At 58.4% G+C, this 25937-nt stretch overlaps 10 protein-coding genes across 10 annotated transcripts; 5 read left to right on the top strand and 5 right to left on the bottom strand.

The window, feature by feature from the left end:
- Positions 1-215: 215 nt before the first annotated feature.
- PSEUBRA_002619 (eRF1 domain 3) lies at positions 216-1601 on the bottom strand (the record flags this gene model as incomplete). Its single annotated transcript, XM_016437022.1, has 2 exons — positions 216-1449; positions 1534-1601. 2 exons carry the CDS (start codon positions 1599-1601, stop codon positions 216-218), a joined length of 1302 nt encoding a protein of 433 aa, XP_016292527.1.
- A 1046-nt stretch (positions 1602-2647) lies between these two features.
- PSEUBRA_002618 (Kinesin, motor domain protein) lies at positions 2648-5923 on the top strand (the record flags this gene model as incomplete). Its single annotated transcript, XM_059464860.1, has 1 exon — positions 2648-5923. The coding sequence occupies one exon, from the start codon at positions 2648-2650 to the stop codon at positions 5921-5923; it is 3276 nt and encodes a 1091-aa protein (XP_059320693.1).
- Positions 5924-5983: 60 nt separating this feature from the next.
- Positions 5984-8821, bottom strand: PSEUBRA_002617 (GPI-GlcNAc transferase complex, PIG-H component, conserved domain protein; the record flags this gene model as incomplete). Its single annotated transcript, XM_016437018.1, has 1 exon — positions 5984-8821. The coding sequence occupies one exon, from the start codon at positions 8819-8821 to the stop codon at positions 5984-5986; it is 2838 nt and encodes a 945-aa protein (XP_016292525.1).
- A 267-nt stretch (positions 8822-9088) lies between these two features.
- On the top strand, positions 9089-10559 carry PSEUBRA_002616 (uncharacterized protein; the record flags this gene model as incomplete). Its single annotated transcript, XM_016437043.1, has 2 exons — positions 9089-9987; positions 10070-10559. The coding sequence occupies 2 exons, from the start codon at positions 9089-9091 to the stop codon at positions 10557-10559; spliced, it is 1389 nt and encodes a 462-aa protein (XP_016292524.1).
- A 47-nt stretch (positions 10560-10606) lies between these two features.
- PSEUBRA_002615 (NAD(P)-binding domain protein) lies at positions 10607-11710 on the bottom strand (the record flags this gene model as incomplete). Its single annotated transcript, XM_059464859.1, has 1 exon — positions 10607-11710. The coding sequence occupies one exon, from the start codon at positions 11708-11710 to the stop codon at positions 10607-10609; it is 1104 nt and encodes a 367-aa protein (XP_059321291.1).
- A 1075-nt stretch (positions 11711-12785) lies between these two features.
- PSEUBRA_002614 (Zn(2)-C6 fungal-type DNA-binding domain protein) lies at positions 12786-16163 on the top strand (the record flags this gene model as incomplete). Its single annotated transcript, XM_016437038.1, has 1 exon — positions 12786-16163. One exon carries the CDS (start codon positions 12786-12788, stop codon positions 16161-16163), a length of 3378 nt encoding a protein of 1125 aa, XP_016292523.1.
- A 721-nt stretch (positions 16164-16884) lies between these two features.
- Positions 16885-17688, top strand: PSEUBRA_002613 (Ser-Thr-rich glycosyl-phosphatidyl-inositol-anchored membrane family; the record flags this gene model as incomplete). Its single annotated transcript, XM_016437042.1, has 3 exons — positions 16885-16983; positions 17090-17221; positions 17317-17688. The coding sequence occupies 3 exons, from the start codon at positions 16885-16887 to the stop codon at positions 17686-17688; spliced, it is 603 nt and encodes a 200-aa protein (XP_016292522.1).
- A 919-nt stretch (positions 17689-18607) lies between these two features.
- On the top strand, positions 18608-20317 carry PSEUBRA_002612 (uncharacterized protein; the record flags this gene model as incomplete). The annotated part of the gene is made up of 1 exon (XM_016437048.2): positions 18608-20317. The coding sequence occupies one exon, from the start codon at positions 18608-18610 to the stop codon at positions 20315-20317; it is 1710 nt and encodes a 569-aa protein (XP_016292521.2).
- Positions 20318-20874: 557 nt separating this feature from the next.
- PSEUBRA_002611 (uncharacterized protein) lies at positions 20875-21681 on the bottom strand (the record flags this gene model as incomplete). Its single annotated transcript, XM_016437020.1, has 1 exon — positions 20875-21681. One exon carries the CDS (start codon positions 21679-21681, stop codon positions 20875-20877), a length of 807 nt encoding a protein of 268 aa, XP_016292520.1.
- A 522-nt stretch (positions 21682-22203) lies between these two features.
- On the bottom strand, positions 22204-25641 carry PSEUBRA_002610 (ATPase, AFG1-like protein; the record flags this gene model as incomplete). The annotated part of the gene is made up of 1 exon (XM_016437021.1): positions 22204-25641. The coding sequence occupies one exon, from the start codon at positions 25639-25641 to the stop codon at positions 22204-22206; it is 3438 nt and encodes a 1145-aa protein (XP_016292519.1).
- Positions 25642-25937: the final 296 nt, after the last annotated feature.

The following is a 25937-nucleotide window of genomic DNA, read 5'->3' as shown; positions in this document are numbered from 1 at the left end:
GCATGCTAGTGAGCGATGCATTGGCTTTGTGCGGTACGTGACTGGTTTCGGGCGAACAAAGCAGACACTCAAACCTTGTGTCATACGCAACAAGGGTGGCACAGCGGGATTCCTGGCGGACAGACTTTGCTCAACACTCGGCGCATTACCAATGCGTCGGAGAGTTGCGGGAGATGAGAGATGAAATGCTTTGGATTGAGAGCGGTGATATCTTGTTATGCCGTCTGCTCGAGCTTGTTCCTTGCCTCTTCCGCCTCCTCCTCTTCCACCACCTCGATGTCCAGCGGATAGGTCAAGATGGCTGCGATACCCGTCAGAGCATTGAGCTGACGGCCGCTCTCATGCATCGAACTGAAGATGGCCACTTCGCCTCCCTGAGCACGAACCTCTTCCACCAGCTCCACGAACTTCTTCCGCCTTGCTGGATCCGCGGCTCGGAACAGCCCATCTGAGATGAGCAATACGCCGATGGCACCTCTCGACGCAGCTAGCAGTACGTGCTGCTCTCCGTACCATGCTCGCAGCTCGTCGCTGGCAAGCTGCTTCATGAAGCGTTCCAACAACTGACCCTCCCGTGCAAATTTGGTGTCCTTGAGCTGTGCGTTGACTTCCGGACTACGCAGCACTTCCATCAGCGAGTGGACGTGTGGCGAGCTGCAGTGGATCTTGAGGAACTTGCGCTTTGCTTCGCTGCCGATGAGGATCTTGTCGCCACGCCGTGTCGCTTCTTCAAAGAGAAAGTCGTAGACCGAGTCTCGCGTGAAGCCGGGTGATGCGAGGATGATTAGACGCAGAGCCGGAAGCTGAAGTAGCTTGACCACTGCGTTGTAGACTTGAACGTAGAAGCGAGCCGTGGCCTTGTCGGCTGCTGTCGCGGGAAGTCCTTTCCGTTTACGAGGAATAGGAACGTCGATCCGCTGTCGTACCACGGTCATGTGTCCCGTCAAGAGGCAGACAGCTGCGGTGCCATCTCCGAGCACGACAGCTCCCACTTCGGCGCGCTGGCTGACATCGGTACTCTCGCCCAGTCGCTCCAGATGCACGGCGTCCCAGCTCTGCTTGGTGATGGTGAGCGCTCGGTTCACCTCGAGATCCAGCGTGTGATACGCTCCCATTTTGACATGCTTGTTCTCCTCCACCACCCTCCCTGCCACTTGCAATGTCGCTCCTTCACCGCCTGAGCCGCCCACTGCCGCAGCTCGGCTCACCTCCTCCTCTGCCGCCGTCGAAGATGTCGCTGCATTTGCCGCCGCTGCTGCCGACGGATCTGGTGGCGCGCTCGAACCTGTCGCATCGAAAGTTGTCTTGACCACTTCGATCGTGAGGTTCAGCCTCACTCGATGCGACTCCATCGAGCCCGTCGACGATTCGGATTGCACTCGACGCACGGCCGCTGCTCGCACATGGTCGCCTTGCTCGATCAGGTTGTAGAGGTGGTACATGTCCTCACTGTCAGATCATCGCAGGCCAGATATTGGCGTCAGCTTGTGCGCATGGCAAGTGTTAAGCAACATCTGAGACTTGTTCACTTACTCTTCCTCCGGGATGATGGTGATCCTGCCGGACCCGTCCTTTTCGATGTGCCGCGATGTGATCTTCATTTTCTTGCTATAGCCTTGCTCTTCCGAGTGCAAACGACAGATGGGTTGCCTGTCTGACAGCTGCTGGGACGGTGCGACGAACCGGTGCTGCGAGATGTGATGGTCGGAAGAAGAGCGCTGGAGGTTGCCAACTCGAGGTGTATGATGAAAGAAGCCTCCACTTTGCAGGTGAGCGGAAGGTGCTTGGCGAAGCTCAGCTGAGCTGCAACCAGGCGTCACGGATTTCCAAGCAAGAGCGCTCGGGTCCTGCTTCGATCTCACACTCTCAGACATTTAGAAAGGCACGTGACACCCAATTTTGGTGGAAGCGGTACGCGTTGAGATGCTCACCAAATTTGGCAGGCTGGCAGGCAGGGTTGCTCGACACTGCATGTTCGAGGTTGTGTTGCTCTCGACCGTCAGGGTTCACTTGCTGCGCTGCCATTGCAATACCATGCTCTGACTGTTCTCAGTCACACTTGACTGCGTCTGACTGTGAGCAAGCAGCAATCTGGCATGATTCGGGTAGACGCCGGCTCAGTGAGAAATCGATCGGCTTCGCCGCTGACATGCGAAGGCGTTGGTTGATGTTGGACTTTTTACGAGCGTGAAATGAAGTTGTGACATTTGAGAAAGGGCGTGCTTGCATGTCAAGATCAATGGCTTCCGCACTCTCTACTTTCATCACACTTCCGCTCCTCCCAGTCACATGTCCCGCATCTACGCCGACGTATCTTCTTCGTCGCTTCACATCTATCGACACTCTCCGCCTGCCTTATCTTACAGAGAGTAGGTACAGAAAGACCTTTCGCTTTCAGTCTGCATCTCTCCACTGCCCCGGCGCATATCTATTAACGCAGACACATGGTCCCGACTATCGCCACGCTCAAGTCGCTCTGAACAACTGCTCTGAGCAGACCGAACAGCTCCTCTGATCCTCTGCTCCTTGCGGCCGAGATACGGATAGGATTGGCCGGATCCCCGCGCGTTCGCCTGATAAGAGACATATTCTCGCCCTTTACCGTGTAGTCAGGAACTGATCTCCCGACGCAGAAAAGGTGAACGCCATGACGGAATCATCCATCAACGTTTGCGTTCGAATACGTCCCTTCAGCGAGAAGGAGGCATCACATCTTGCACCGAATGAAGATCACACACCCTTTCTCGGAGATGGGGGCCTCGCGGGTGGCATTTCGCCAAACAAGCTTCCACCTTCAGCAGTAGCCTCGACCTCGACACTCAAGACTCGCTTCGTGCGACCCATCGTCAAGCCTATGGATCAAAAAGTGCTCGTCTTTGATCCTCCCGACACCAACCCGCTCACTCGACTTTACAGCAGCGGGCCATTAGCGCACGGTGCCAGGCGCAACAAAGACGTTCGATATGCCTTCGACCGCGTATTCGACTCGACAGCATCTCAGACCGACGTCTTTCGAGAGACTTGCAGCCCGCTGCTCGATGGCATTCTGAACGGCTACAACGCAAGTGTCTTCGCATACGGTGCGACAGGATGCGGTAAAACGCACACGATCAGCGGCACACCTGAGGACCCAGGCCTCATCTTTCTCACCATGAAGGAGCTCTACGCCCGCATCCAGGACGCTCGCGACGACTCGGACGTCCAAATTCGCCTTTCTTATCTCGAGATCTATAACGAGACCATTCGCGACCTGCTCAGCTCCGAGCCTACACCACCGGGTGCTGGTCTGGCACTTCGCGAAGACGCGAACAACCGTATTTCAGTGGTAGGCATCACCGAGCTCATCCCGGAGAGTCCAGAGAGTGTGCTCCAGTACCTGCAGGAAGGCAACCTCCGACGCACTATGAGTCCCACCGAGGCAAACGCAGTCAGTTCTCGATCCCACGCCGTGCTCCAGATCAACGTCACTCAGAAGCCACGCACCGCCAGCATGACGGAGCAGACCACCTCGGCCTCCCTCAACATTATCGATCTCGCTGGCTCAGAGCGTGCCTCTGCAACGCGCAACAACGGTGCGCGAATGAAAGAAGGCGCCAACATCAACAAGTCGCTGCTCGCACTCGGCAACTGCATCAACGCCCTCTGCCAGTCGGGCGGCGTGGTTAAGCACGTCCCCTACCGCAATTCCAAGCTCACCCGCTTGTTGAAGTTCTCCCTCGGTGGCAACTGCAAAACAGTCATGGTGGTCTGCATCAGCCCATCCAGCGCTCACTACGAAGAGACGCACAACGCGCTCAAGTACGCCAATCAAGCCAAGAACATCCGCACCAAGGTCAGCCGCAACATGATCAACGTCGATCGTCACGTAGCTCAGTACGTGCAGGCAATTCACGAGCTCAAGGAGGAGAACGAACGACTGCGCGCTAAGCTGGACGAGCGAGGCACGCTCGAGTCCGCAGCAGAAAAGCGCAAACGTGCAGAGATGGGCCGAGAAGTGGACGAAGCCAAGAAGCGGATGCGCGAGAGCACCGACAACGTCACCAGACTCGTAACCGACAAAGCAGGCTTCGAAGCTACAACGGCAGCTGCCGAGACCAAGCTTGCGGAGCTGCGCAAACGCTTGGCTGTCGTCGAAGCCGACCTTCAGCGATTCAGCAGCAAAAACGAGGTGCTGCCATCCGACCTCGAGGGTGAACGCGATGTTCTGCGCAAGATGGTCGCGGCCGAGGAAGCGGCGCTGAAGGACGAGACCACGTGTGCTGGTGTAAGGAGCCTACTCAATAGCCTGCAGATGCAGCGAGGCATCATCGTCGCCGCTTCGCACAATCAGAAGTTTGATGCAGAGGCATCCGAGACAGTTCAAACGCTGGGCAACGCCATGCTGGCAGAGGTCGAGGCGGAGAAGGCGAAGGTCAAGTTCACTGGGCTTCTGGATGCGCTGCGACGCTCAACGACGGAGTCCACGCAGCTGGTCTCTGCAGCGACGAGGAGCACGATCGCACTCCGAGAGGTCGCCGGCGAGCTCGAGTACAGGGCTACCGCAACCAACGAGACCGCGAGCAGTGAAGGCACCGCAGAGATCTCATCAACGCTCACCTTGCTGGCATCACAGCTGCGCAGCATTGCAGGGGAGAACGAAAAGATCTTCGAGGCCATGTGCGGAGCAGCGCTGCCCGTAGCCGCGCCTTTGCCCGCATTTACCGCTGCTCCTTCGACAGCAAGTACAGCTGCAGTACGAACGACGAAGCCGGCGATCAGCTCAGCCTTGCGACGATCACCAGCTACGGCGCCAGCCAGCTCAGCGTCTTCCGCGACGAGCTCCTCAGCTGCTCCGGTCGGCTCGACACGATCCGTCTCGTCTTCAGCGACTGGGTTCAGCCGCGCCACTGCCGCATCTTCTCGCCGAGCATCCATCGCGCCTCCCCTGGCTCGCTCGACCAGCATGCAAGTCGCGAGCTCCCCTTCCACCCTTCAACCAAGCAACATCCTGAACACCTCGACATCACGACCCAGCTTCGCGGCTCCTACCTCTTCTTCCTCTGCCCGATCGCAGGTCACTACCAGCAGTCCAGCACGAAAGACGGCTGCCACACGCAGAGTCAGCACAGCCGGCGCGACGCGGAGGCTGAGCTTAGTCCGATCCAGCCGACCAGTTGCTGTAGCCCTACCCGTGGTCGAGGAGAAGAAAAAGTTCCGTTGGGCGGACGAAGCGGGTGAGGGATCGATCGACGACAAAGGTCTTGCTCACGGTCCAGCTGCGGAGGACTCCGCAACGACGGGAGACAGTGCGGGTAGCAGCTCGGGTGCTGAATGGGAGGACGTCTCTGATGGGCGCACTACACCAGCGCAGTTGGTCAAGCCAGCGACCTCGGTTGCGGCCAAGCCGATCTCGAGATCCACATCGCTCGGAACAGCATCGAGAGGACTAAGCGCATTCCCCGAGACCAAAAGATCTGTGTCAAGCACGTCCACGCTCTCCCCTCTTCGCGAGGCCAGCGGGACATCCGCCGACGAAGCCGACATCTCCAACGCCTCCCCCGTTGCGCCGCTCAGACCTCTCAACCCGCGCCCACCCCTCCGCGCAACCACCAACACAGCCGCCTCTGCTCCCGCCGCACGACTGCTCAACGGCTCCTCGTTCCCCGTCTTCCCCGCCACCGTTGACACCGACGGCGCCGTGCCCGTGAAAAAAGCCTTCCCTCGTCCTAGCGCCGGCGGTCCTGGCCCGATTCGACGCCGCACCCGAACCAGCGTAGCCGTCATCGGACAGGCCAATCCGCTGCTCACCCTAGGCGCAGGAGGAGGAACCATCCCCGGTCAGTCGGTCAACAGCGGTGTCGGCAACCGTGTCAAAGCTAGTCGCGTATCCAGTGTCCCCGGTATGCGCAGCGCCACTGTCACCGGCGGATCCATGTTCGCCTAAACACTTCACACAATCCATCTTCATCATCTGATCTTCACATTGATTGCGAGTGTGTGCACTTTAGCGACGCAAACACCGTGTCTGCCACCAACGCAGCTCCTCCTCGAGTGAATCCTTGACATTCTCAGCCTTCCTAAATCCATGACCTTCCCCCTCGTACACCTTGTACCTCCAATCGACGCCTTCTTTACCACCACCCTTCTTGAGCTCCCTTACGAACTCATCCGCCTGGCTCTGGGGGACCACCCTATCCTCGCTCCCCTGCAACAGCAGCACGGGCGCCTTGATGCGGCTGGCGGCGTAGAGGGGGGATCGATCGTGATACAGCTGCGGATGGGATTCGGGTGTACCGCCGATGAGTTGGAAGGGGTATTGCGATTCGAACTTGTGCGACTCTGCTGCGAGGAGGGAGAGGCTAGAGATGCCATAGCGGGATACGCCGCCGTGGAAGATGGTCGGGTGGAAGCAGAGACACGCTAGAACGGTGTAGCCTCCCGCGCTGCCGCCGGAAATCAAGAGCCCGTTTGGATCGGCTAGGGTTCTACGTTGCCCAGAAGCCCGCTTTTCGGTGTGGTTGGTGGGGATGTGAGGCGCTAGGGTGCGATACACCCGTTGAACGGTGCCCAGACGAGGAAGAAGCGTAGGGAAGACCCGCTCGATCGATGCACCCGTCTGTGTGCGTGTCGCTAGCGCAAGGTAGTCGATCACGCTAAAGAACCGATATCCTTCTCCCACGTAGATATCCACCACCCTGTCTTCGAGAATCAAACGCGTGGTGGTGCGCTCGAACAGCGTTGTGTGCAGCACCAGCCCACGGGTGGTCGCCAGCTGAACACCCATCCCTGGCAACAGCGAGACCGACTCGCTCGTCACCCGCCCGAGCTTGCTCCTCACATAAGGCAGCACGCTTAGCGCGGCGATGCCCGCTTTGACCGCGTGTCGAGCAAAGGTCGTGGTGGGCCGGACGAGAGGCGGGATGCAGTGCGTGTAGTTGGTCATGACGGTGTGGGCGAAGGTGATGCCAAAGTATGCTGCGCCGACAGACGCACCAGCCAAGAGAATGTCCGACCACGACCAGGCCGGCGTGGTGTTGCGGATCGTCACCTTGACTCCTCCCCCTGGCAGGTCTTCCTCCTCCACCACCGCATCGTCCTCCGTCGATCGAGCAAGCTCTTCCCTCACCTTCCTCTGCTCTGCCTCGCTTAACTCCCCAAAACTATGTCCCACACTCGCCTTGCTCCCCAAGTACTTCGCAGCAGCCACGCAATCCATCACATCCGTCACCCCCCACTCGCCCGTCAGTCTCTCCAAAAATTCCCTCCCGTACCCTGTACTACCCCCATAGTTCACGCTGCAAACCATAAATCCGCGACTCGTCCAGAACTGCGTCTGCAAATTGAACCCCATCCCCGCGCTGGCACTCGGTCCACCGTGGATGTTGAACACGCACGGCGGGGCTTTGCCGCGTGGACCAACGTAGTCGCCGTTCTGGGGCTCAAAGATAATCGCGTGTCCCGTGGCCGGTGTGCCATCCGGCAAGGTGGTAGGAAAGTCAATCTCACGTGCGACGCTAAGGTAGGACTTGTCGATAACGCCATCGGCGATGAGCGTAGAGGAGCGTTTGATGGTCGTAATGTTCGACGACTGGAGGACGTAGTTGTTGGCAGCGAGGCCACGAAGGTCGATGCGGATGAGCGCGGAGGGTTCGTCCGGTCGCGTGGCGAGGAGCGCAAACGACGTCGAGGTGAGTCGGCGGAGTTGGGAGAGAGCGACGAAGGGAGTGGTGAGCGGGATCAGACGCGGACGACGGAGATTGATCAAACCGAGGTTCTCACGTGCTCCAGAGGTGTAGGTGACGATGAGGAGGTCCGGGGAGAGAGGGATGTAGTCCGAGTTGTTGCATGTCCATGCTGGACCGACGAAGTCGTGTTTGACTGGCTCAGGGAGGACGGGCTCTGGCGCGGTCAAAGTGAGATCATCGCCAGCGGAAGATACAGTGGTGGAGTAGAGGTTGAGGAAGCCAGTCGCATCGCAGGCGAAGAAGAGCTTGGCTGCGTCGTCCCTGGGGTTGGCAGGGATGGCCCACACGGGTTGCTGGAGCACCTGCTGCTTTCCCGCCTCGGCAGATGGCACCTTTATCTGGGTTGGCGAGACAAGCTTGGGTGACGCGGGGTCAGAGCGATCAAGCTTGGCCACCCACACCTGCGTGTCCCACCAGGGCATGCTCGGGTGGTTCCAGCTGACCCAGCAGACGTACCTGCCGTTGGGCGAGAAGCGTGCGAAAGTGTAAAAGTCTCTATTGTGCGGACCACTCGCATCGGACGTGTCGTCCGCTTTCTTGCCTTGCAGCAGGGTATGGATCTTCGCCGGCGCCGAGGCGAGATCGAGCAGCACGATCGAGTTGACGACGGTCAAAGGCTTGTCCTCGGCGTGATCTTCCTGGATGGCAAGGCACAGGTTCGCATCGGTAGGATGGGGCCCAAAGTCGGCATATCGGAGAGCCGCGTTCTCCGGCGTCACCACCTGAGGCTCCTCGTCCTTCCTTGCTCTGAGCACATCGAATGCTTTCGGGTTGTAGTCGGAAAAGATAAAGCTTCCGTCGGCGAGGCTCGCTGCCGCACCACCGCCATATTCGTGGATTCCGGATCGAGAGCTGAACTTGCCCGCAGTGATCTCGGTGGCGTCTCCGGAGGTAAGATCGGACGAGTGCATGAGGGCATAGCGACCGGACTCGCTCATTCGAAGCTCGATCCAGGCGACATCTTGACCCGTCTCGGAGTTGGCCGGCACGACCACCTCGGATAGAGGCGTTGCTTTCTGGAGGAGAAGGTCGGTCGAGATGGGCGACTCCCAGAAGCCGTAAGGGGCCACCTTCTTGGATCGCTTCGAGGATGGCATCGTTTGTTTGATCCTCCTGTTGATTTTACGAGGTGTGGAAGGGGAAGAAGGAGGAGCGAAGGGTCTGTGCTCCCCTTTGCTTCGGCTTCGGACAAGGGTCTCCCGACTTTTTGGACGGAGTCAAAAAATGGATCGGCTGCAGCATCGGGCAGCCCAAAGCCTCCACTTCAAGGGTGCTCAGCTGTTCATTCATGAAGGCTTGCTTCTGCTGTTGCTCCATTGTTCACCAACATCCTCGATAGCATTGCGAGCTGTCACAGCGACAAGATGAGCGCGATACAGGGCAAGAAGTTCACCCAGCGCAACGTCTTCTACCTTCGAGCCTCGCCCTACGTCGTCCTCCAAACCATTCTTTACCTGGACTACCGCCATGTGGAATGGATGAACCTCAACCCGGCGATCCTCACCCAGGTGCTTTCGATCCTTCGCACTCGCATCATGCCGAAACTTCGCAAAGAGTCCGACTCATCTGGCAAGCTCTCGGCCATGAGCAAGAAGGAGCGAGTCGATGTCTACTCGGATCGCGACTTCCAGGTGGCCTACTTCTTCAGGAGGATGGACGACCGACATTCGGTGCTGCTCAAGGAGAAGAGTCTGATCTTTCCGAGCGATCCGACTCTCGGCGAAGTCAAGGTGGAGGAAGAAGGCGATGGAAATCTGCATGCGCCGATTCCGAGGGCGACGCCAGCGCCAGAGAGGGCGGCCAGTGTCGCGGCAGGAACAGGTGTCAGGGATGGAGAGAGCAGCGATCAGCCTATGAGGATCAAAGACTCTCCCGAGGCGCAGGAGATGGCAGCTTCATCGTCGAATGCGAGCATGGCGACATTGTCAGGAGCAGAGGACAGTGCACTTTTCAGAGGAGGTGCAGCAGAAGACGATGCTCTTTCGATGCCACCGCCGGCGAGCACAAGCACACGGAGAAGCAGGGCCGGCAGCAGCACAGCAAGCGAAGGGAGTCGACGATCGAAGCGGGTCCGCATTCAAGATGATGTCGACGTCAAGCCGGATCCTGCAGCTGCGCTAGCGATTGATGATGCAACAGCAGACGCGACTGCGCTGCTTCACGAAGGCGTCGATGCTGCGGACGACGCACCCATCATCATAACAGAAGAGGACGAAGAAAAGATGAAACCAAAGCTGCATGTCAAGTATGCTGGCTTTCGAATGTATGTCCAGCACTCCTTACTCCTGACTGTCCAGAGACACGTAGCTGATCCTGCTTTCCTTCTCATCTCCTGGCGTATACAGCTTCGGCAAGCTCCTCGTCCTCGTGGTCGAGCCATCCAAACGTACTCTCGCAGCCCACCCGGAGCTCTTTGGCGAGAAAAAGACGACCGAGATCCGTCAGCTCTCGGTTGCTCCACGATCGATGACTCCTGGCATTGCCAACAACCGCTCGGGATCAGTGCAAGGGCGGTTCACTTCTCTCGAGCCAGCGGAGCGATCGAGCCGAAACGCCAGCATCGGGAGGGGGTCTACCCCGCTCTTCCGTGGTGCGACGCCGGCAGAAAGCGAAGTGGGAGGCTCACCTAGTCCGATGCGAGGATCTGCCACTCCTGCTCCGCGCGGCACGAGTGTGCTGAGCACCGACGCAGTGGGCACGGTGGAGGACCAGAGTGGTGAGACGGAAGACGATGGACCGACAATAGGCGAACTGGAGGGCATCGAGCTGGCAACACAAATGTTGGCGAGAGAGGAGCAGACCATGGGCGGCAACGATATCGAGGAAGGCGACTGAGTCTTGAATCCGAGCCCTTACCCAGCGACTATCTGATCTGGGTGACATCACGATAATTCGCATGCAGCAGGCCACCACTTGTCCTGCAGCTCGATGTCTCCCGTACGCGGATCGAGCGTGCCGAAACGCTGCTTCTTGGCATGCACCTCCAGAAGTGCTGAGCGTACGACAGTATCTTGAGAATGAAAGCCGTCGTGTTTGTTTGTCCCTGCCTCGGACGCGGGTAAGTCGATGGTGCACGCATCAGCGATGTACTTGCCGGCATCCTCGAGACTCGTGGTGAACGGCGCCCACGGCAGCACATACGACATGGCAAGCCGCGTCATCAAGCCGGACTCGCGACAAAGTGCTGTCTGAGGCACAAAGCCGGGCTGCACCACAACAACCTCAACGCTCCCCGCTGGAACCGAAGCAGCTTGAAGCGCTTCATCGATACGTCGACGAAGGGCCCGCACACCGAGCATTTGCAGGAACTTTGACGCTGCGTATGTCTCTCGCAGCGTCCATGGCGAAGTACTTGCGTGCGAAGATGCGGAGAAGTAGCCGTCGAGAACGGCGAGGTCTTTGACGGAGCGATGAAGTGCACTACCAGTGAAGACGATGCGTGTTTTGCGACCATTCTTCGCGTTTTCTGCGATGGTCAGGATGAGAGAGGAGATGAAGATGAGGTGGGCGATGTGGTTGACGCAGGCGGTGGTCTCGATGCGGCTGTCTGCGCTCGTCAGATGATCAGAAGGGTAGGATGCACTGCCCGAAGCGCGATCTTGATCCGCTACAGTCTCACGAGATGACTTGGCGACAGCAGCATTGAGAAGAAAGATGTCTGTACCTGTTGATGGCGCTGGTGGAGTCTGTCTGAGCTGAGCTTTGATCGCGGAAGCCGCTTTCCGAACCGATGGCAGAGAAGCTAGGTCCATACTGCTGACCTCGACTGTAAGCTCGGAAGCTGAAGATAATCCAGCTGTAGCTTTGGCGGCCTTGTACTGCTGCGTCAGCTCCCGACGAGCTCGCTCAACGTGAGATGCTTTCTCGTCTCGAACCAGCAAGGTCAGGCTGGACCCCGACGCTAGATTCACAGAAGCGAAGAGTGTCTTGAGCGCTTCGTATCCGAGCCCAGAATGCCCACCAGTGGCAATTATACGCAACGACATTCTTGCTGGTCTTTGAGCGGTGATGACAGACGAAAGAGCGGAAGATGCAAGACGGACTAGGGCAAGACTTCGACACGGAACAGCAAAAGGGATCTGAGCTTTGCCTCGTTTGGACCCTGCATCAGCCGCTCCCAACTCGTGTGGAGAGAAGCGGCACAGGAAAAGGAAACGGGCGAGACCGGATATCCCGGCAGAGTCTCGCGGAGCCTGCTTCTGGAGCTCCAAACAAGAACAGAATCACCCTCAAGCTCAGAATCAGCATCTGAGACGACGCCAGCATGGTCCAAAAGGGTCCATGAAGAGCTCCTCGAGCGTCTTGGTCGCTGGAAACATCTTTGGATGGTATCGCGTAGAGCCATGAATCCGCTCGACCCACTTGTCTGAGCCGAAGTTGATGTCTGCCTTCCGCTTCTTTGACAAGCTGCCTCCTTCGTCACTGATTCGTTCGGGTAGGCTTTGTGGACAGAGCATGATGCAGGCTTGTCGCCGAGTGTTCGACCGGAGATAGAGACCCTTTGCGAAGGAAGTATAGAAGATCGAGGGCCAAGAAAACACAAAATGAAAAAGTTGTCACCCAAAACGGCGAGCTGAGCTTCTTTCTGGTTGCAGGAGGATGAAAGCGACTCCGCGAGCTTACCCCGCAAAAGGCCGTTGCACTTTGCTTCTCATCTTGTCCGTGTTGCTTCCACAACGTCCCCCGTCTGAACCATCTTCATCACTCGTATCCTTGCAACAGAGCTTCTCCCGAAGCATCTACGGCACAGCAACGGTGGTCACCTCTGCGCCAGTTTCTAAAATAGCCTTCGATCTCGATCCGGACAACTGCCGTCACATCCGTCGCGCCCACATTGCATGCTGGATGGCCGCGCACACACGACGCCTGTAACGCTCCTATCGCACTAGGTGAACCGGCTCCGCCGACAATCCATCGAAGTCATAAGCCCACCAGCTCCGCTCTTTTCGTCCAGTAATCACATGACATAGCCAACCATTCCCACGCTTCGGACCATCCGTCGGCTCCTCCCGCTGTTGCTGACTCTTCTCAGCTCTCGTAAGCTTCTCTCGGGTCATCGCAATGTCATACAAGAGCGAGGACGAGGCGCACGTCGCCTTTGAGCTCGTCTCGATGCGCAACGGGCGATCCAGCATCTCCTTCGACAACTCACCCGCTCCTCCATCCACTTCCACCCTCCCAGCACCATCGCCGCGCACAACAGCAGTCTCCTCCGGCTCTCCTGCAACATCACAGAAGAAGCGCTCGAAATCCAGCTCGGACTCCAAAGCGTCCTCAACAGCAGCCGCCTCGAAAGTCAGCAAGGCGGACGATGCTGCAAGCCCACCCGAATCAAAGGGCAAAAAGCGCAGAAGAGTCGTCGTAGCTTGCGACACCTGTCGTCGCAAGAAGATCAAGTGCGAAGGTCTTCCCAACCCAAACAACACCTGTAACAATTGCACTGCCTACAACTATCGTTGCACCTTCAGCAGCGATGCCGACAGGTCCAGAGGCAAATACGAGATCCTCGAAAGCAAAGTCGAAACTCTCCTCAGCGCACTTCGCTCCGTAGCTCCGCATATAGCTCAGCAGTTCGATCGTGGCGAGCTCAATGTCACAGGCCCAAGTGGGTCCAGTGCACCACCACAGAACGCCAATCCATGGCAGTCTCTCGAGTCGCACGACCACTCTGGCAACGGCAAGAATGACGACGACGAAGATGACGAGCTCGCAGTAAACGACGGACACCGTGAAGCGAGCCGATCTCGTCACGACCACGAGCTGCCCTCTCGCTCTGCCAGCGTCCGATTCGCTCACGATGGCCATGACGCCGACGACGCGGATGCAGCAGGCGACGGAAATGGCAATGCCGGCAGTTCCGCAGAGGCATCCAAACGCGAAGATAGGGAAGCTCTTCTGCCGGATGTCGAAGATGGTCGACCGCGCTACTTCGGTCGCTCCTCCGCAATGACGCTCTTCAACACCATCGGAGACGAGAGTCGTCCACCCAGTCCTGGAGCTGGAGCACAACGCTCTTCCGACAATCTCAGTCACCATGCTGGCATCAGCTACGAGACACATCGTCACCTCGGCACCCGTCACGCCAAAGCCAACTCGTCCATGCCCTCCGCTGGAGCCATCGGGCACAACAGCGGAGACAAAGCCTCGTCTGCATCGGCGCCTCGCCCTCTCTATCCCACCAATTCGAAGGAGTGGATCCAGCTGCTTCGTCGCAAGAACACCGTCGCCGTTGGTCGAGACGATGCTGCGACCGAAGAATGGTTCGAACGCTACACGCTCCCGGATCGCGATTTGATCAAAGACCTGCTCGACGTCTTCTTCCAGCAGCTGCATCCTCTCATGCCCATCGTCCATCGCCCGTCTCTGGAACGGGACCTGGCCACGGGCCGCGCCGACAAGGACTCTGCATTCAGAGGCTTTGTCTTTACCATCCTCGCCATCGCCTCACGCTTTTCGAACGATCCGCGCGTGCTCGCGGACTCCGGCGACCCTGACACCGCAGGCGACCACTTTGCCGCCGCCAGTCGCCTCTACCACCAAGTGTACGCAGCAAGTCTGATCAACGTTCAGGTCATGATCTTGACCGCAACTTTCATGCATGGTGCTATCGGCCCCGGTGCCAGCTGGACTGTGCTCGGAGTTGCCATTCGTGCGCTGCAGGATATCGGTCTGCACCAGGAGAAGGCATACAGAGGCTTTTCGCCCTACGAGCAAGAGCTGCGAAGGCGAGTCTTCTGGGGTGCATTCATTCTGGATTGCATCTTCTCCATCAACATGGGTCGTCCATTGGCGCTCAAGCTCTCGGACTGCGACGTCAAAGTGCCCCTCGAGATTGACGACGACGTTCTCTTCAAGTACGAGTCCGGCGGACCCATTCCGCCGCCTGCTCCGCGTTCGGCTTCGGACAAACCCATCGTCATGAGCGGCTTCGTGCACATGATCAAGCTCAACGTCATCGTGCAAGATGTTGTGCATGTCCTCTACACGCCACGCTGGCGTCAAGACGGCAGCGGACGCGGCAAGCTTCCCGGCAACGCCAAGCAAAGAGCCATGCCCGAGTATAAGGATATGGTCATCCTGTCCAAGCGGCTCGAAGAATGGGTCGCCGAGACTCCAAGCCATCTGCGCTCGATCGAGAGCCCATTCCGTCTTCAGGCAGGATTGGTGCAATGCGGCACGCACGACATCCGTCTCTACATCCTCAAGCCTTTCCTCGAGCACAGCGCCTTGCGCAAGATGCTTCACCCGCAATGCGTCTTCCACGCCCGCGAATGCTTGCGCGTCGTCATTGCACTGCACGAGGGCGACCACATGAGCGATCTTGTCTTCATCTTCCAGCAGGCCTTCATGAGCACGGCGACGTTCATGATTACCGTTTGGCACGAATGCCGCGAGGTGGACAAGTTGGCCGAAGACAATGATCTGGTCGAATCGACGCTGCGCATCTTTGCCGCCTTTGACGATCGCTACTTTTCGCGTCTCTTCCGTCGAGCACATCGCATCCTGCGCGACATTGCGCTGCGGTCCATGCATACCATGACTTCGGATCAGCGCGAGAGGGTCAGTCGCATGCTGGTACGCGCCGATCTCCGCATGTCGGGCGTGGTTCCTTCGACCATGACGGGCATGAAGTCCGCTTCTGGCATGATGCAGCCTCGTGCAGATCCGACCTTGCCACCTTCAGCGAGGATGGCCGCACGAAACGAGAGGCTGGACAGAAGAGTCAGTGGACAGTATGGAGACTCAGGAGGTGCAGCAAGCGGAGGACACCTGTCGAACGATCCCATCTCGGCAGCTTCATACATCCACAGCTGGTCGCCGATTCCGAGCGCGCCCATGTCTCCCAGTCGCAACTCGATCAGCGAAGGCAGCAATGTGAGCGAGACGCAGATCACCTCGGCGGCCTTTGGACAATTTGTGACCAGCGGCGCAGCCGGTCATGCTCCTGGAGGGGTCTATAGCAGCGGCAACGGAAGCAACCATCCAGCTGGCATGCGTCCGATGGACGGTGCCCCGTCCCCTCGAGCGAATCTTGCCACGGGGATGGATGCAACGATGGACCGGATGACCACAATCCATCCGGCCTCGTTCGGGGATGCGCGCGGTATCATGCCATTGTACACGGATGATCCCGGCTCTGCGCAGCATCAGCTGGAGGACCTCTCGTGGACCGACTACTTTTCAAAGTTCCTGGATGACATCGGAGGCGCAAACGCATCCATGGCGTCCAATACGCCGGGCGGTGCAGGGAACGCCATGGGCTCCTATGCGCATCACTCGCAAGCACAGATGCCCAACATGATGGGCGTCACCACTCCGCAGGCTGCTTCGTCAGGCAACTTTGACGAGATGCAATTTGCCATGGGCCCATCACCTGTCACGCCGTCCGCCTACGGACAACACGGACAGTCACCTCGTCGTCCGCCTTCTTACCAGTAGCGGCAGCTGAACGCCTTCGCCGATCCTTGTACAACATGCTCCTTACCACTCAATCGATCGCGCCGTGAGCGCTCCAGACATTGTCAGCATATGCACAGACAGCGGAACCAGGCACATTGCAGCCAATTTCGAAAGAGACTCGTGGTCGTGAGGTCCAGGAAGCGAATGGTCGGCTAGCTGCCGAAGCGCTCCGAGCTCGAAAGGGTCTGGACGCGGGAGCGCGAGATCTCGTTAGCCGAGAAAAGAGCAACACATGACAGATTTGGGCTTGGCGCGTAGTTCGCGTGGCCGCAGTTTCGGTCCTCCGGGACGACCCGTACTCGATTGCCACGGACAACCTTGATCCTTGAAGCTCTCATTGAGGTGGGCAAAAGAAAGTTCGAGCGAGCGAGATCGACGGTCGAATGAAGGCAGCCACTCAGGAGGCAAATGAAGTGACAGCAGGGATGCCTGAAGAAATTTCGATAGCATGCAACGGCAGCACCTGCCGTGGCTGCGCCAAGCTTTCGGCCAGCCAAAATGCTCCAAGCCTGGTGAACGCTCATGTTGCGGTCGGCTAGCGGAGTGCATTCGGCCAAGTCATGAGAGGAAGAACGAGACATGAAATGAGAAAGGCAGGACCCTGTCGATCCAGTGTTCTTTGTTGGTCCCGCCCTCTGACATCTCGTCCTCTTCCACCACCATCTCCTCTCCCCTACATCCTGATCTCCACGACGGCACGATGCTCTTCTCCAATGCACTTACGGTGCTCGCCTCTCTCGTCAGCCTTTCGCAGGCCTTCGAGATGAGCTTTCCGAACAGCAATGGTGGCTATTGGGTGGTACGTAAGAGGTGACACGACTCCTGCCACGGTCTGGCATACAGGGGCGACTACTGACTGAACAGTCTCGCATAATTGCATTTGCCGATCTCGTCATCGTTCACAGACCAACTACACCAACACGCTGAACTGGAAAGCCAACTCTTCGGACGCTAGCTTCTTTTCGGTACAGCTGCTGAACTCGAACAACAGCCAGCTCAATGGCAACTTTCAGGTTGGCAACGCGCTTACCACCGAGGTAAGTTATAACAGCAAGCTGCATGCCTCCAGTCACAACAAGGTCACGGATCCGCTGACAATTCATACCGCATCTATCGACGGAGGAACTTGCAGAACGGCACGGCTCAGATCTTCATCGACCAAATCCCAAGCGGCACTTACACCCTGCTGTTCGTTAACAGCAGCAACTACGAGCTGGACCGACCTCAGGTGTACTACACGTCGAGCTCATTCGAGATCAAGCCCAACGGCACTCAGCCTGCCGAGGTGACGGCCAACACCAACGCTGATCCCAGCAGCTCGTCCACCACGACACCCAACGGCCCGACCCAGACGCTTTCGTCCGTGTCCAACAGTCAGACTGGCCGCCCTAACAACGGCAACAACAGCAACGGCGCTGTGGGCTCGAACAAGGGAGCTGCAGTCGCACTTGCAGGCACGGTGGCATCGGTGGTGCTTGGCTTGGGTGTAGGACTGCTTGCTTGATGGGCCGTCCCTGCCGTCCCTGGGCTACTGTGTACTCATTTGACATCGCCCCTGTAGTGTGATGCGATCTATTGTCTCTGCCGCGCGTCTACCCTGACCCAATGTCACGCTTCCGTTGTTTGCTGCTAGTCCATTGTGTAGTGATGAGGGAAACGAGCTAATGAGGCAAGGAAAGGGGCTCAGGATGTGGGTTCGAAGGGTTGGTGTTGGTCGTGGAAAGTGTTGTTGTGTGTGTGTTTCAGATTCCGCTCAGGCAAGGCGAGGCGAGGCAAGCGAACCGTGCATGCTTTGGTTGCATGGCTGACACGGCTGAGTGTTTCATTTTCATCACAAAGCGTTGTGCTGCCGCGGGTTTTTTGGCGTCACGAGCAAGCAAACAATCCCACCCGCATAACCGGCACACTCGATTCAAGGAAGCGGCTTGGTGGGCGACCTGCTTCTGAACCTGCATCACCCTTGGTCTTGCTTGCCCTGGCCTCAAGCACTAGCGATTGGAGCTGTGGGTCTCAATAGCCATCCGAACACTGTCGCAGCTCACAGCAGCACTTCCAACCGAACCACGATCAAGCTCAGCCAGGCAGCCGAAAAGCATCGGACCAAGGCCGACATTTCGACTCAGCACAGCATCGGTTTCTCCTACGCCCTGCTTCGAACATCCCACATCGATCGACGGACTTCATCCGACTAGCCATCCGAAGCGCCCATATCCCCTCAGACTGGCCACCGAAGCCCGCTCTTCATCCAGCACTAAGGGGAACGTCGCCCCTCCTTCATTCCAACGCATTCGGATGGCAGAAGCTAGCGGCAGACAGCTCGACCTATAAGATGACCTCTGCTCAGTGAAGCCGCTCGACACTTCCCAGACTGCTCCAGTGGGGGCTTCCCTCTCGCTGCGACCATTTTGACTATCCATCCCACAATGGCGGCAGCAACACTCCCACTCTCGCGCAGCATGCGCATGCCGCTCACAACCCGCCAAGACACCAACGAGTCCTTGCGCTCCATCGATGAATGGGGTCCTTCCTCCGTTCCTCCGACATCGCAAAGCAACGTTCCGTGGGACGATCAAGTGGTGCCCGCTCTGCGCAAGAAGCTCGAAGCCGAATCCAAAGATCTCACCAAACGCATCAGCCGGATCCAGGAGAGCGACAATGGCTGGTCACGATCTCGCGACTCTCTTGTCGGGCGCGAGCCTCGCAACCTTGCCCATGCACGCGACTATCAGGACCGCAGGATCTCTCGAGAAGTCGTCCACCAGCATCAGCGCGAATCGAGCATCGATCAGTTCCACAACCGCTTCGCATCCGTCAGAGCTCCATCGAGGCAGACATCACAAGACCTGGCAGCAAGCAGCTTTCCGTTCGGCTTGGCCGAATCGCAGGATAGCGCCAACTCAAGGAGCTCTATTGTGTTCAACGAGGCGACGGCAAGGGCGAGAGAGAAGGCCAGACAGATTGCTGCTCAACGAAAATCGAATCAGTTGGAAGCGTCCAGGGATTCAGTAGCGTCGTCCAGTGACACGCACGGATACGCCTCAAGGCCGGGCGTGGAAAGCAGCATCGACACCATTCCTGAAGGCCAGGCTGCTTCTGGACATGATCCGCCGTCGTTCCATATGAAGAGACTGCGAACACAGTCGAATCCTTCGCGACCCGGCTTGGATGTGATCGACCCAGACAACGCTGGTGGCCTCAGACGGACTCAGAATTCGTCGCCGCAAGAACCAATGCCGACCTTGGCACCAGCCGCAAACATTGTAAACGGGAACGTCAGCGGTCATCAGCGAAGCAGCTCTCTGTCCAGGCGCAAGGCGGCAAAAGCTGCTGCCCACGATCCCTCTTTGTTGGACGAGTTCGGACCACTTGGCGCCACGCCATCACCAACCGCAAAGCTGCTTCAGGCGCACAAGCAGGCGGATCCCGCGTCGCCTTCCTCCAATGCTTCTCCCAGCACGCGCAACCGCAACATCCAACCAGACGCGTTTCGATCCTTGTCTCGACCGGATCAGCGCATGCGCGAGTCCTCCGCACCACCATCGTTCGGAGGAGATGCGACGGCGAGCGAATTTGGCGGCTCTCCTGGCAGCAAAAGCGTCAACAGCTGGGAAGATCAGATCATTCCGACAGTGGCGAGAAAGATGCAGCAGGAGCAATTTCTCAGGGCAGGTAAGGAAGGCAGACTCAGTCGATACGAGGGTCTTATCGATACGTGGGACAAGAACGGTCTGCCGCTCAGCAGGAGCGACGTGATGGCCATGCAGAAGGCAAAGAAGCTGCAAGAAGAAGAGGAGAAGCAGCAGCAGCGGCTGGTCGAGGAGGCCGAGGAGGACCTACTGACGCCCGGTCCGGCACCGGCCCTGCAGGCGGGAAGCAGCGCACTCAGCCCAACCACAGACACAGCCCTCGGCGAGAGATCTCGTTCCAGGGCCAGCAGCCGTCGCAGTCAGCGCGATCATCATCAACAGCTGCCACAGCAAGAGGTCATCCCCATGCAAACGTTCCAGCCCGCACAAGAGCAGGAACAGGCTGCACACGTGTCGACGTCCGACAGTCAGCCTCAAGCAGTAGCCGCAAGGCAGCACGACAACGACAAGGTCGACAAGAGCGCCTGCTGCTGCATCGTCATGTAGTTTGTTCGCACATTCGTTTCAATTGTCACTGTCGCTACTCTATCCGCTTTTCAGTTTGACGTTCGTTCCTCAGAACGGTGATTGACCAAGGGCGGGCTTGTCAGGGCTGTGAAGCGAAGACCGGAAGTTTTTGGAGCAGTCTGTGCGGTTGAGGCATTCTGTTGCCGTTCAGGCTCGAGTCAATGTCACTGTCGCTACTCTGCCCTCTTTTCCGATTGAGGTCTGAAGATCGTGTCTCGTTGTCATGTGAAGAGCGCTCGTCAGCTCGCCGCTCCTGTCCGAAACGACCCTCGAAGCCGGAACGCCCCTCGAAACCGGAACGCCCCTCGAAACCGGAACGTCCCTCGTCACCGCCGTCACAGGTTCCTGTCCTTGGTCGCGCCCTGCTGCCCAGATTCGGTCGAACAATGCAGTCGCTCACCAGCATCGTCCCGGTCAACAGTGTCGATGCTCGAGCTGTATCGTAGTTCCGCGTGCTTTTCACAGACACACCGTCACAGGCACACCGCAGTACTGGTAGACTATCACTGCCATTGAGCTGCCACATCTTCGACGCGCTACTTGAGCTGCTTAGCCCCCATCCCAGTGCCTCTATGCTCGCTACTCGCATGTCCCTCCGCTCCCTGGGCGCGCTCATCCCCCCCATCCGGCATGATGAGCAGAATGACCAGCGGAATGGCATAATACCAGTACTTTTGCACAAACGTCTTCTCCGGTGGTGGAACATGGATGGTTCCGTCTTCGTTGGTTTTGGCTGCTTCGCGCAGGGCGATTTTGCCCACAGCAGCACTCTTGACCACCGACAACTTTGTGTTGAGCGCCAGGGTCGGGTTTGTCGGTGGGGGTGGAGGTGGGGTGGACGAGCGACGTCGGGAAAGTTGACGTTGACGTTCTTTGCGCCTTTGCTCGCGGACCAGGGCCATCTTGGCGTCCGATGCAACGGGGCAGCCGTCGGAACCGAGGATGATGTCGCGCACACGATAGCCAAGACCCGTCACCTGCATGCCTCGGGTGGTGAGCACCACCTCGTCATCCATGCTCGGCAACTCCGCGTGGCTTTGGCGCAACAGACACAATTTGACACTCGTATACCCCACCTCGCGGCCATCCTCGTGCAAGGCGATCTGGTAGTACCGCTCTCCTGCGTTCGCAGTCCAAGCCTGATCGTGAAGGGACCGGATCTGGGCGTCATCCAGTGTGGTTTGCAGCGTGCCCGTGAGGTTGGTCAGCTCGAGCGTCGCACGTGGCGTCCAATCGGTCGACGGCGTGATGCGGTGCAGCAGTGTGTACGTCGAAGCTGCGACGGGGTTGGTCGAGAGCAGCAGCGCAGACCCCAAAACGATGGAGAGCGGAGCGAGCTTCATTGTTGCGATGCCAACGTTGGCGGCGATGCGACCGAAAGTTGTAGATGCCTATGAAGCGATCGAGAAGAGCACGCCGAGACGCAGCGCCGTCCGTATAGCTACCGAATGAGAATGTCGCAGGTCGACGATGGACTGTGATCCACGTTGCTGTGAACGCTGGAGAGGCAGTGGCGTCCGTTGCACCGAGCGAGAGTGCAGATGGCGAAACAAGGATGAAGGGGATAAGCACGACGGAAGAGTTGAAGAACGCGCGCTGTTGAGAAGGTTGGCAACCACCAAAGGGACGTGCACCGAAGCATTTTTTGGGCGCTGTCGAGTTGAGGATTTGCACACGCTCGCAAAATCCTGCCCGTTTCTCGTCACCACACAACATCGGCCATGGAGAGTGGTATGAACGATCTCATCAAAGGATCAAAGGAAAGGGTGGCATTATGCTCTGTCAGTTTGAGTCGCTGCGAGCGAACACAGTCCACATTGTGCGGCTGTTCGGACGCACTTGCATTGCAGAAGCGTGCGCAACTCTCACGTCCTCCTCCCAGCTCTATTCTCCCTCCTCTCCCCACCAACAAACATCGTCCCGGCCTTGTACACCAGATACAACATGACGACCACCTGTCCGAACCTGACAAACGGATTGCTGACATCGTTCTGGTACGCCTTATCCTCCATGCTCCACGCGTCGCTGCCGGCTTGTCTGGCGCGGTTTCTTTCTTCCCTTGCGCGCTGTTGCGCAGCTAGCGTTTCGAACGCCGTATCCCCACTACCGGCGCCCATGGTCTCGGCGCGATTGAAGATGGATGAGTGGGCTCGTTGTGATTGGGATGAGGTCTCCTGCGCTTTGCGTCGACGTTGGTAGTCCCATGCGTACGTCGCGCGTGCTCGACGGTTGGCGTTGTCCTCCGCATTGTAGTGGTACCCCCCACCACCGACATTATCGCCATACCCCCCTCCACCGGCCGACGGTTGAGAGGCCCGATCGTACGACTTGCGATTGGCCGGCGTACCCAGTGTCGCATACGCCTCCGACACCTCTTGAAACCGCTTCTTGGCATCTTCAGACGGGTTGACGTCCGGATGAAGTTCCTTGGAGAGCTTGTAGAACTGCGCTTTGATCTGTGCCTGCGTGGCACTGCGGGGAATCTGGAGCGTCGTATAGTGATTCAGCGTCTGCGCGCTGCGCAGGGAGGTGGTGCTGAACTTGCGTTTGCTGCCACCACCGCTGCTGCTCGAAGACGGACTGGGCCGACGAAGTGGTTTCGTTGGATGAGCAGATTTGTCTCCGTTGGAAGGAGTGTCGTCAGCAAAGATCGAGGAGCCTCGACCCCAAGCACCCGCTTTCTTGCCCCAGTCCTCCCGAACCCCCCACACGTGCGCTTCGGATAGAACCGGTGGGCCCTGATCCCGATTGCGCTTCTTGCCGATCGGACCGGGCGAGAAGTCCGGTGCTTCGTACTTGTTCTTCCCTTGCTGTTCCTGGGCTGCCTGTTGCTGTTTTGCGGACCACTGCTCCATTTCGCGCTCGAGCTTTGTCTGTGCCTCCCGTCGCCCGGGGAACGAGGCGGTCTCGTACGACGCTTCTTCGGCAAAATCACCGCTGGGATCGACGAACCTTGCCGGAGAGTCTGCGGACGCTCCTGCTGACGAGGAAGACAGCTTGACCGCCGCCTCCGCCGCCCGATCCAGATGCCGTTGTGCCTCATTCAACTCATTCGCCACCACCACTTTCCCTACCGCTTCTTCGACCTTCTTCGTGCCGGCCCAAGCCTGCATTTCGCCCCCGAGGAACGGCCGCCACCCCTTCCGCCTCATCCAGTCGGGATGACTCATCTCAAACAACCGCGACACGGCGCGTTGGTACGAAAACCGTTCATCTTCGCCACTGAAGATGGCTAGATGCTTGAAACCGACCTTGTCGTCCTTGGGCAAGGAAGAGGGGGAACGGGAGGGTCGGTCGGACGAGTAGGCCGAGATATTCGGTCGAAAGCCCTCTTCGGTATCCTGCATCGCTTCGGAGAGCGTTTCGGCCATGATGAGGGACTCGGATGTGAATTCGTCTGCGCTGAAATCGACCCTTTGTCCCGCCTTGTGTCTTGCTAGCTCCTCCTCTTCCGGATAGCCTTGCCCGGGAGGCGGGGTGAGAAAGGGTGATCGACCGCCTTTAGTGGACATGTCAACGACGTCTTCGTGAGCAGTGTATTGCAGTTCGGGACGAACGTCACCAGGTCCAGCAGCAGGTCCACGCGCCGCGTGGCGAGCAGCCCCCTCCGCATCGGGGAAGAACAAGTCGTCCGGTCCCGCATCGGCCAGAACGACCAACCGACACCCCGCCTCGTACACCGCATCCAGCAACGTGATCATCCTGCGCGCTTGGTTTTTCTGCATCAGCGTCATCTGCGGTACGCCCTCGAGGATGAACGTGTGATACGTCGAGGCGAGGGTGAGGTAGTCTGCCGGCCCAAGGGGCGAATCGCACAGTTCGGAGAAGTGGAAGCGGCAGACGGAGGGGTGGGTTTCGTTGGCTGGGATAGAACGTGGGACCAGGAGTCGCCGACCGTAGACGTTGAGGGTGGTAGGTGTGGAGGTGCGACCAGCGATGATGCTGCTGACTAGGGAATCATACTTGTCAGCCTCGTTGCGGAGGAAGTAAGATGTTTGTGGTTGGGTCGGTGTTGGTTCGCTGGCTTCCGCGGTAGGATGCTCGGAATCAGCCTCCTGGTTGCGCTCCAACCATTCCTGTCGATAGAAAGGTTCCCGGCGAAAATCTCGACTCCGTCGCATCTCGTGGTTGGGACAACGTTCCTGCAGGATCTCGAGGAACTGCGTCAGCTGTCCACGCTGCACATTGCTCGCGTACAGATCTTTGGGGATCCGATTGCTCGTTCCGATCACCACACCACCCAATCTCCAGTACGCCTCGAGCGTCCTTCGCAACAGTCCAGCACTGGCGACGTCCACCAGCTGGATCTCGTCAAAGAGCAAAATGTGGCCGTGATTGAGGAACAGATGCGCGGCGGCATGCAGCGGGAGTGTCGTCTTGACCACGTCGCCGTCTGGGCCTGGGATGTACTGCAGCTGCTCGCTGTTGCCATCGGCGAGCGAGTCGGGTCGGAAGAACGGCATCCCCCGCAAGGCGCGCCTCCACGCCGATGCGCTCTTGGGTGCCCCTGGATCGCGCTGCCATATCGCCCCGGTCCCGATCTCGGGCGTTGCTGTGGCGCGTGGTGTCCCCTGACGTACCGCTAGTCGTCGTCGCTCTGCTTCCTCCCAGATAATCTTGTACAGATCGAGCAGGAGATGGTGGTAGTGGCGCCGGAACTTGTATTTTGTAGGCAACGAATCGAAGAAGATGTCCATGACCATGCTCTTTCCTGTCCCCGGAGTGCCGGTGATGAGCAGCCCCTTTGGCGTGCCCAATTCCGCAAGACCCTCGCTCTCGCTAAGCCAACGGACGAGCTCTCCGATATTCTCGCCGGACGGTTTGGCTGAAGGTTCATCGCGAAACTCCTTTGCACCCGGACGTAGCCGCGAGTCGATAGCGCTGGCGAGGGCGGCAGAGGAGGCAGACTGGGTGTCGTGATGCAGAATTCCCAGGAGATGTGCGGGCGGAACGTAATCGCGTAAAGTGCGGTTGATGCGACGCAGCTCGACGAGCGCGCGGAGCTGCTCTTCGTCTTCTTCGAGCTCGCCCCGTGCGACCTTGGCGCGGTAGATGAGGAGCGGGTCGGTGACTTGGAGCGCGTTGGGCTCGGGGATGGTGCCAGAGGGACCGACGAAGGATGCGAGGGTGCGAGAAGCGAGTGTGGGTGGTCTCGAGGTCGAAAGTGGGCCAGGCGCGTGCGGTCCTCGAAGGTAGGTCAAGTGGGACCGTGACTGCAAGGATGCTAGACGAGGTGCTGATGTAGACAAGAGTGTCCGTGATGTGCTTGTAGCGCGGAAGCCCCGCGTCGCCGAGACCAACATGATCTCTGGTGTCTATCTTAGCGCATGGATATGTCGGATCCGTTCTGCTGAGCCGAAGACCAGGGTGATTGCTTTCAATGCCGTTCTGTTCCGTTTCCTTCCTCTGTTCTTGCTGTTCGTGCCACTGTGCAAGGATCTGCCTCGCCGAACCCGTCTGGATATCAAGGGAGGGACTGATGGTCCGAGTCAAATGTCTTGTCGGCAACGTCGAGCTTGTCAAACTAGGCTGTATGTAAGCGTGCAGTCAGCGAGCAGCTGCAGCCTCGAAGCCTTAATCTTCGCGCGTCATGCCTCCA

This window comes from Kalmanozyma brasiliensis (genome assembly GCF_000497045.1).
Source record: "Kalmanozyma brasiliensis GHG001 unplaced genomic scaffold PSEUBRA_SCAF2, whole genome shotgun sequence".
NCBI lineage: Eukaryota > Fungi > Basidiomycota > Ustilaginomycetes > Ustilaginales > Kalmanozyma > Kalmanozyma brasiliensis.
Note: the sequence above shows the minus strand (reverse complement) of the source record. Positions and strands in the feature narration are given on the sequence as shown.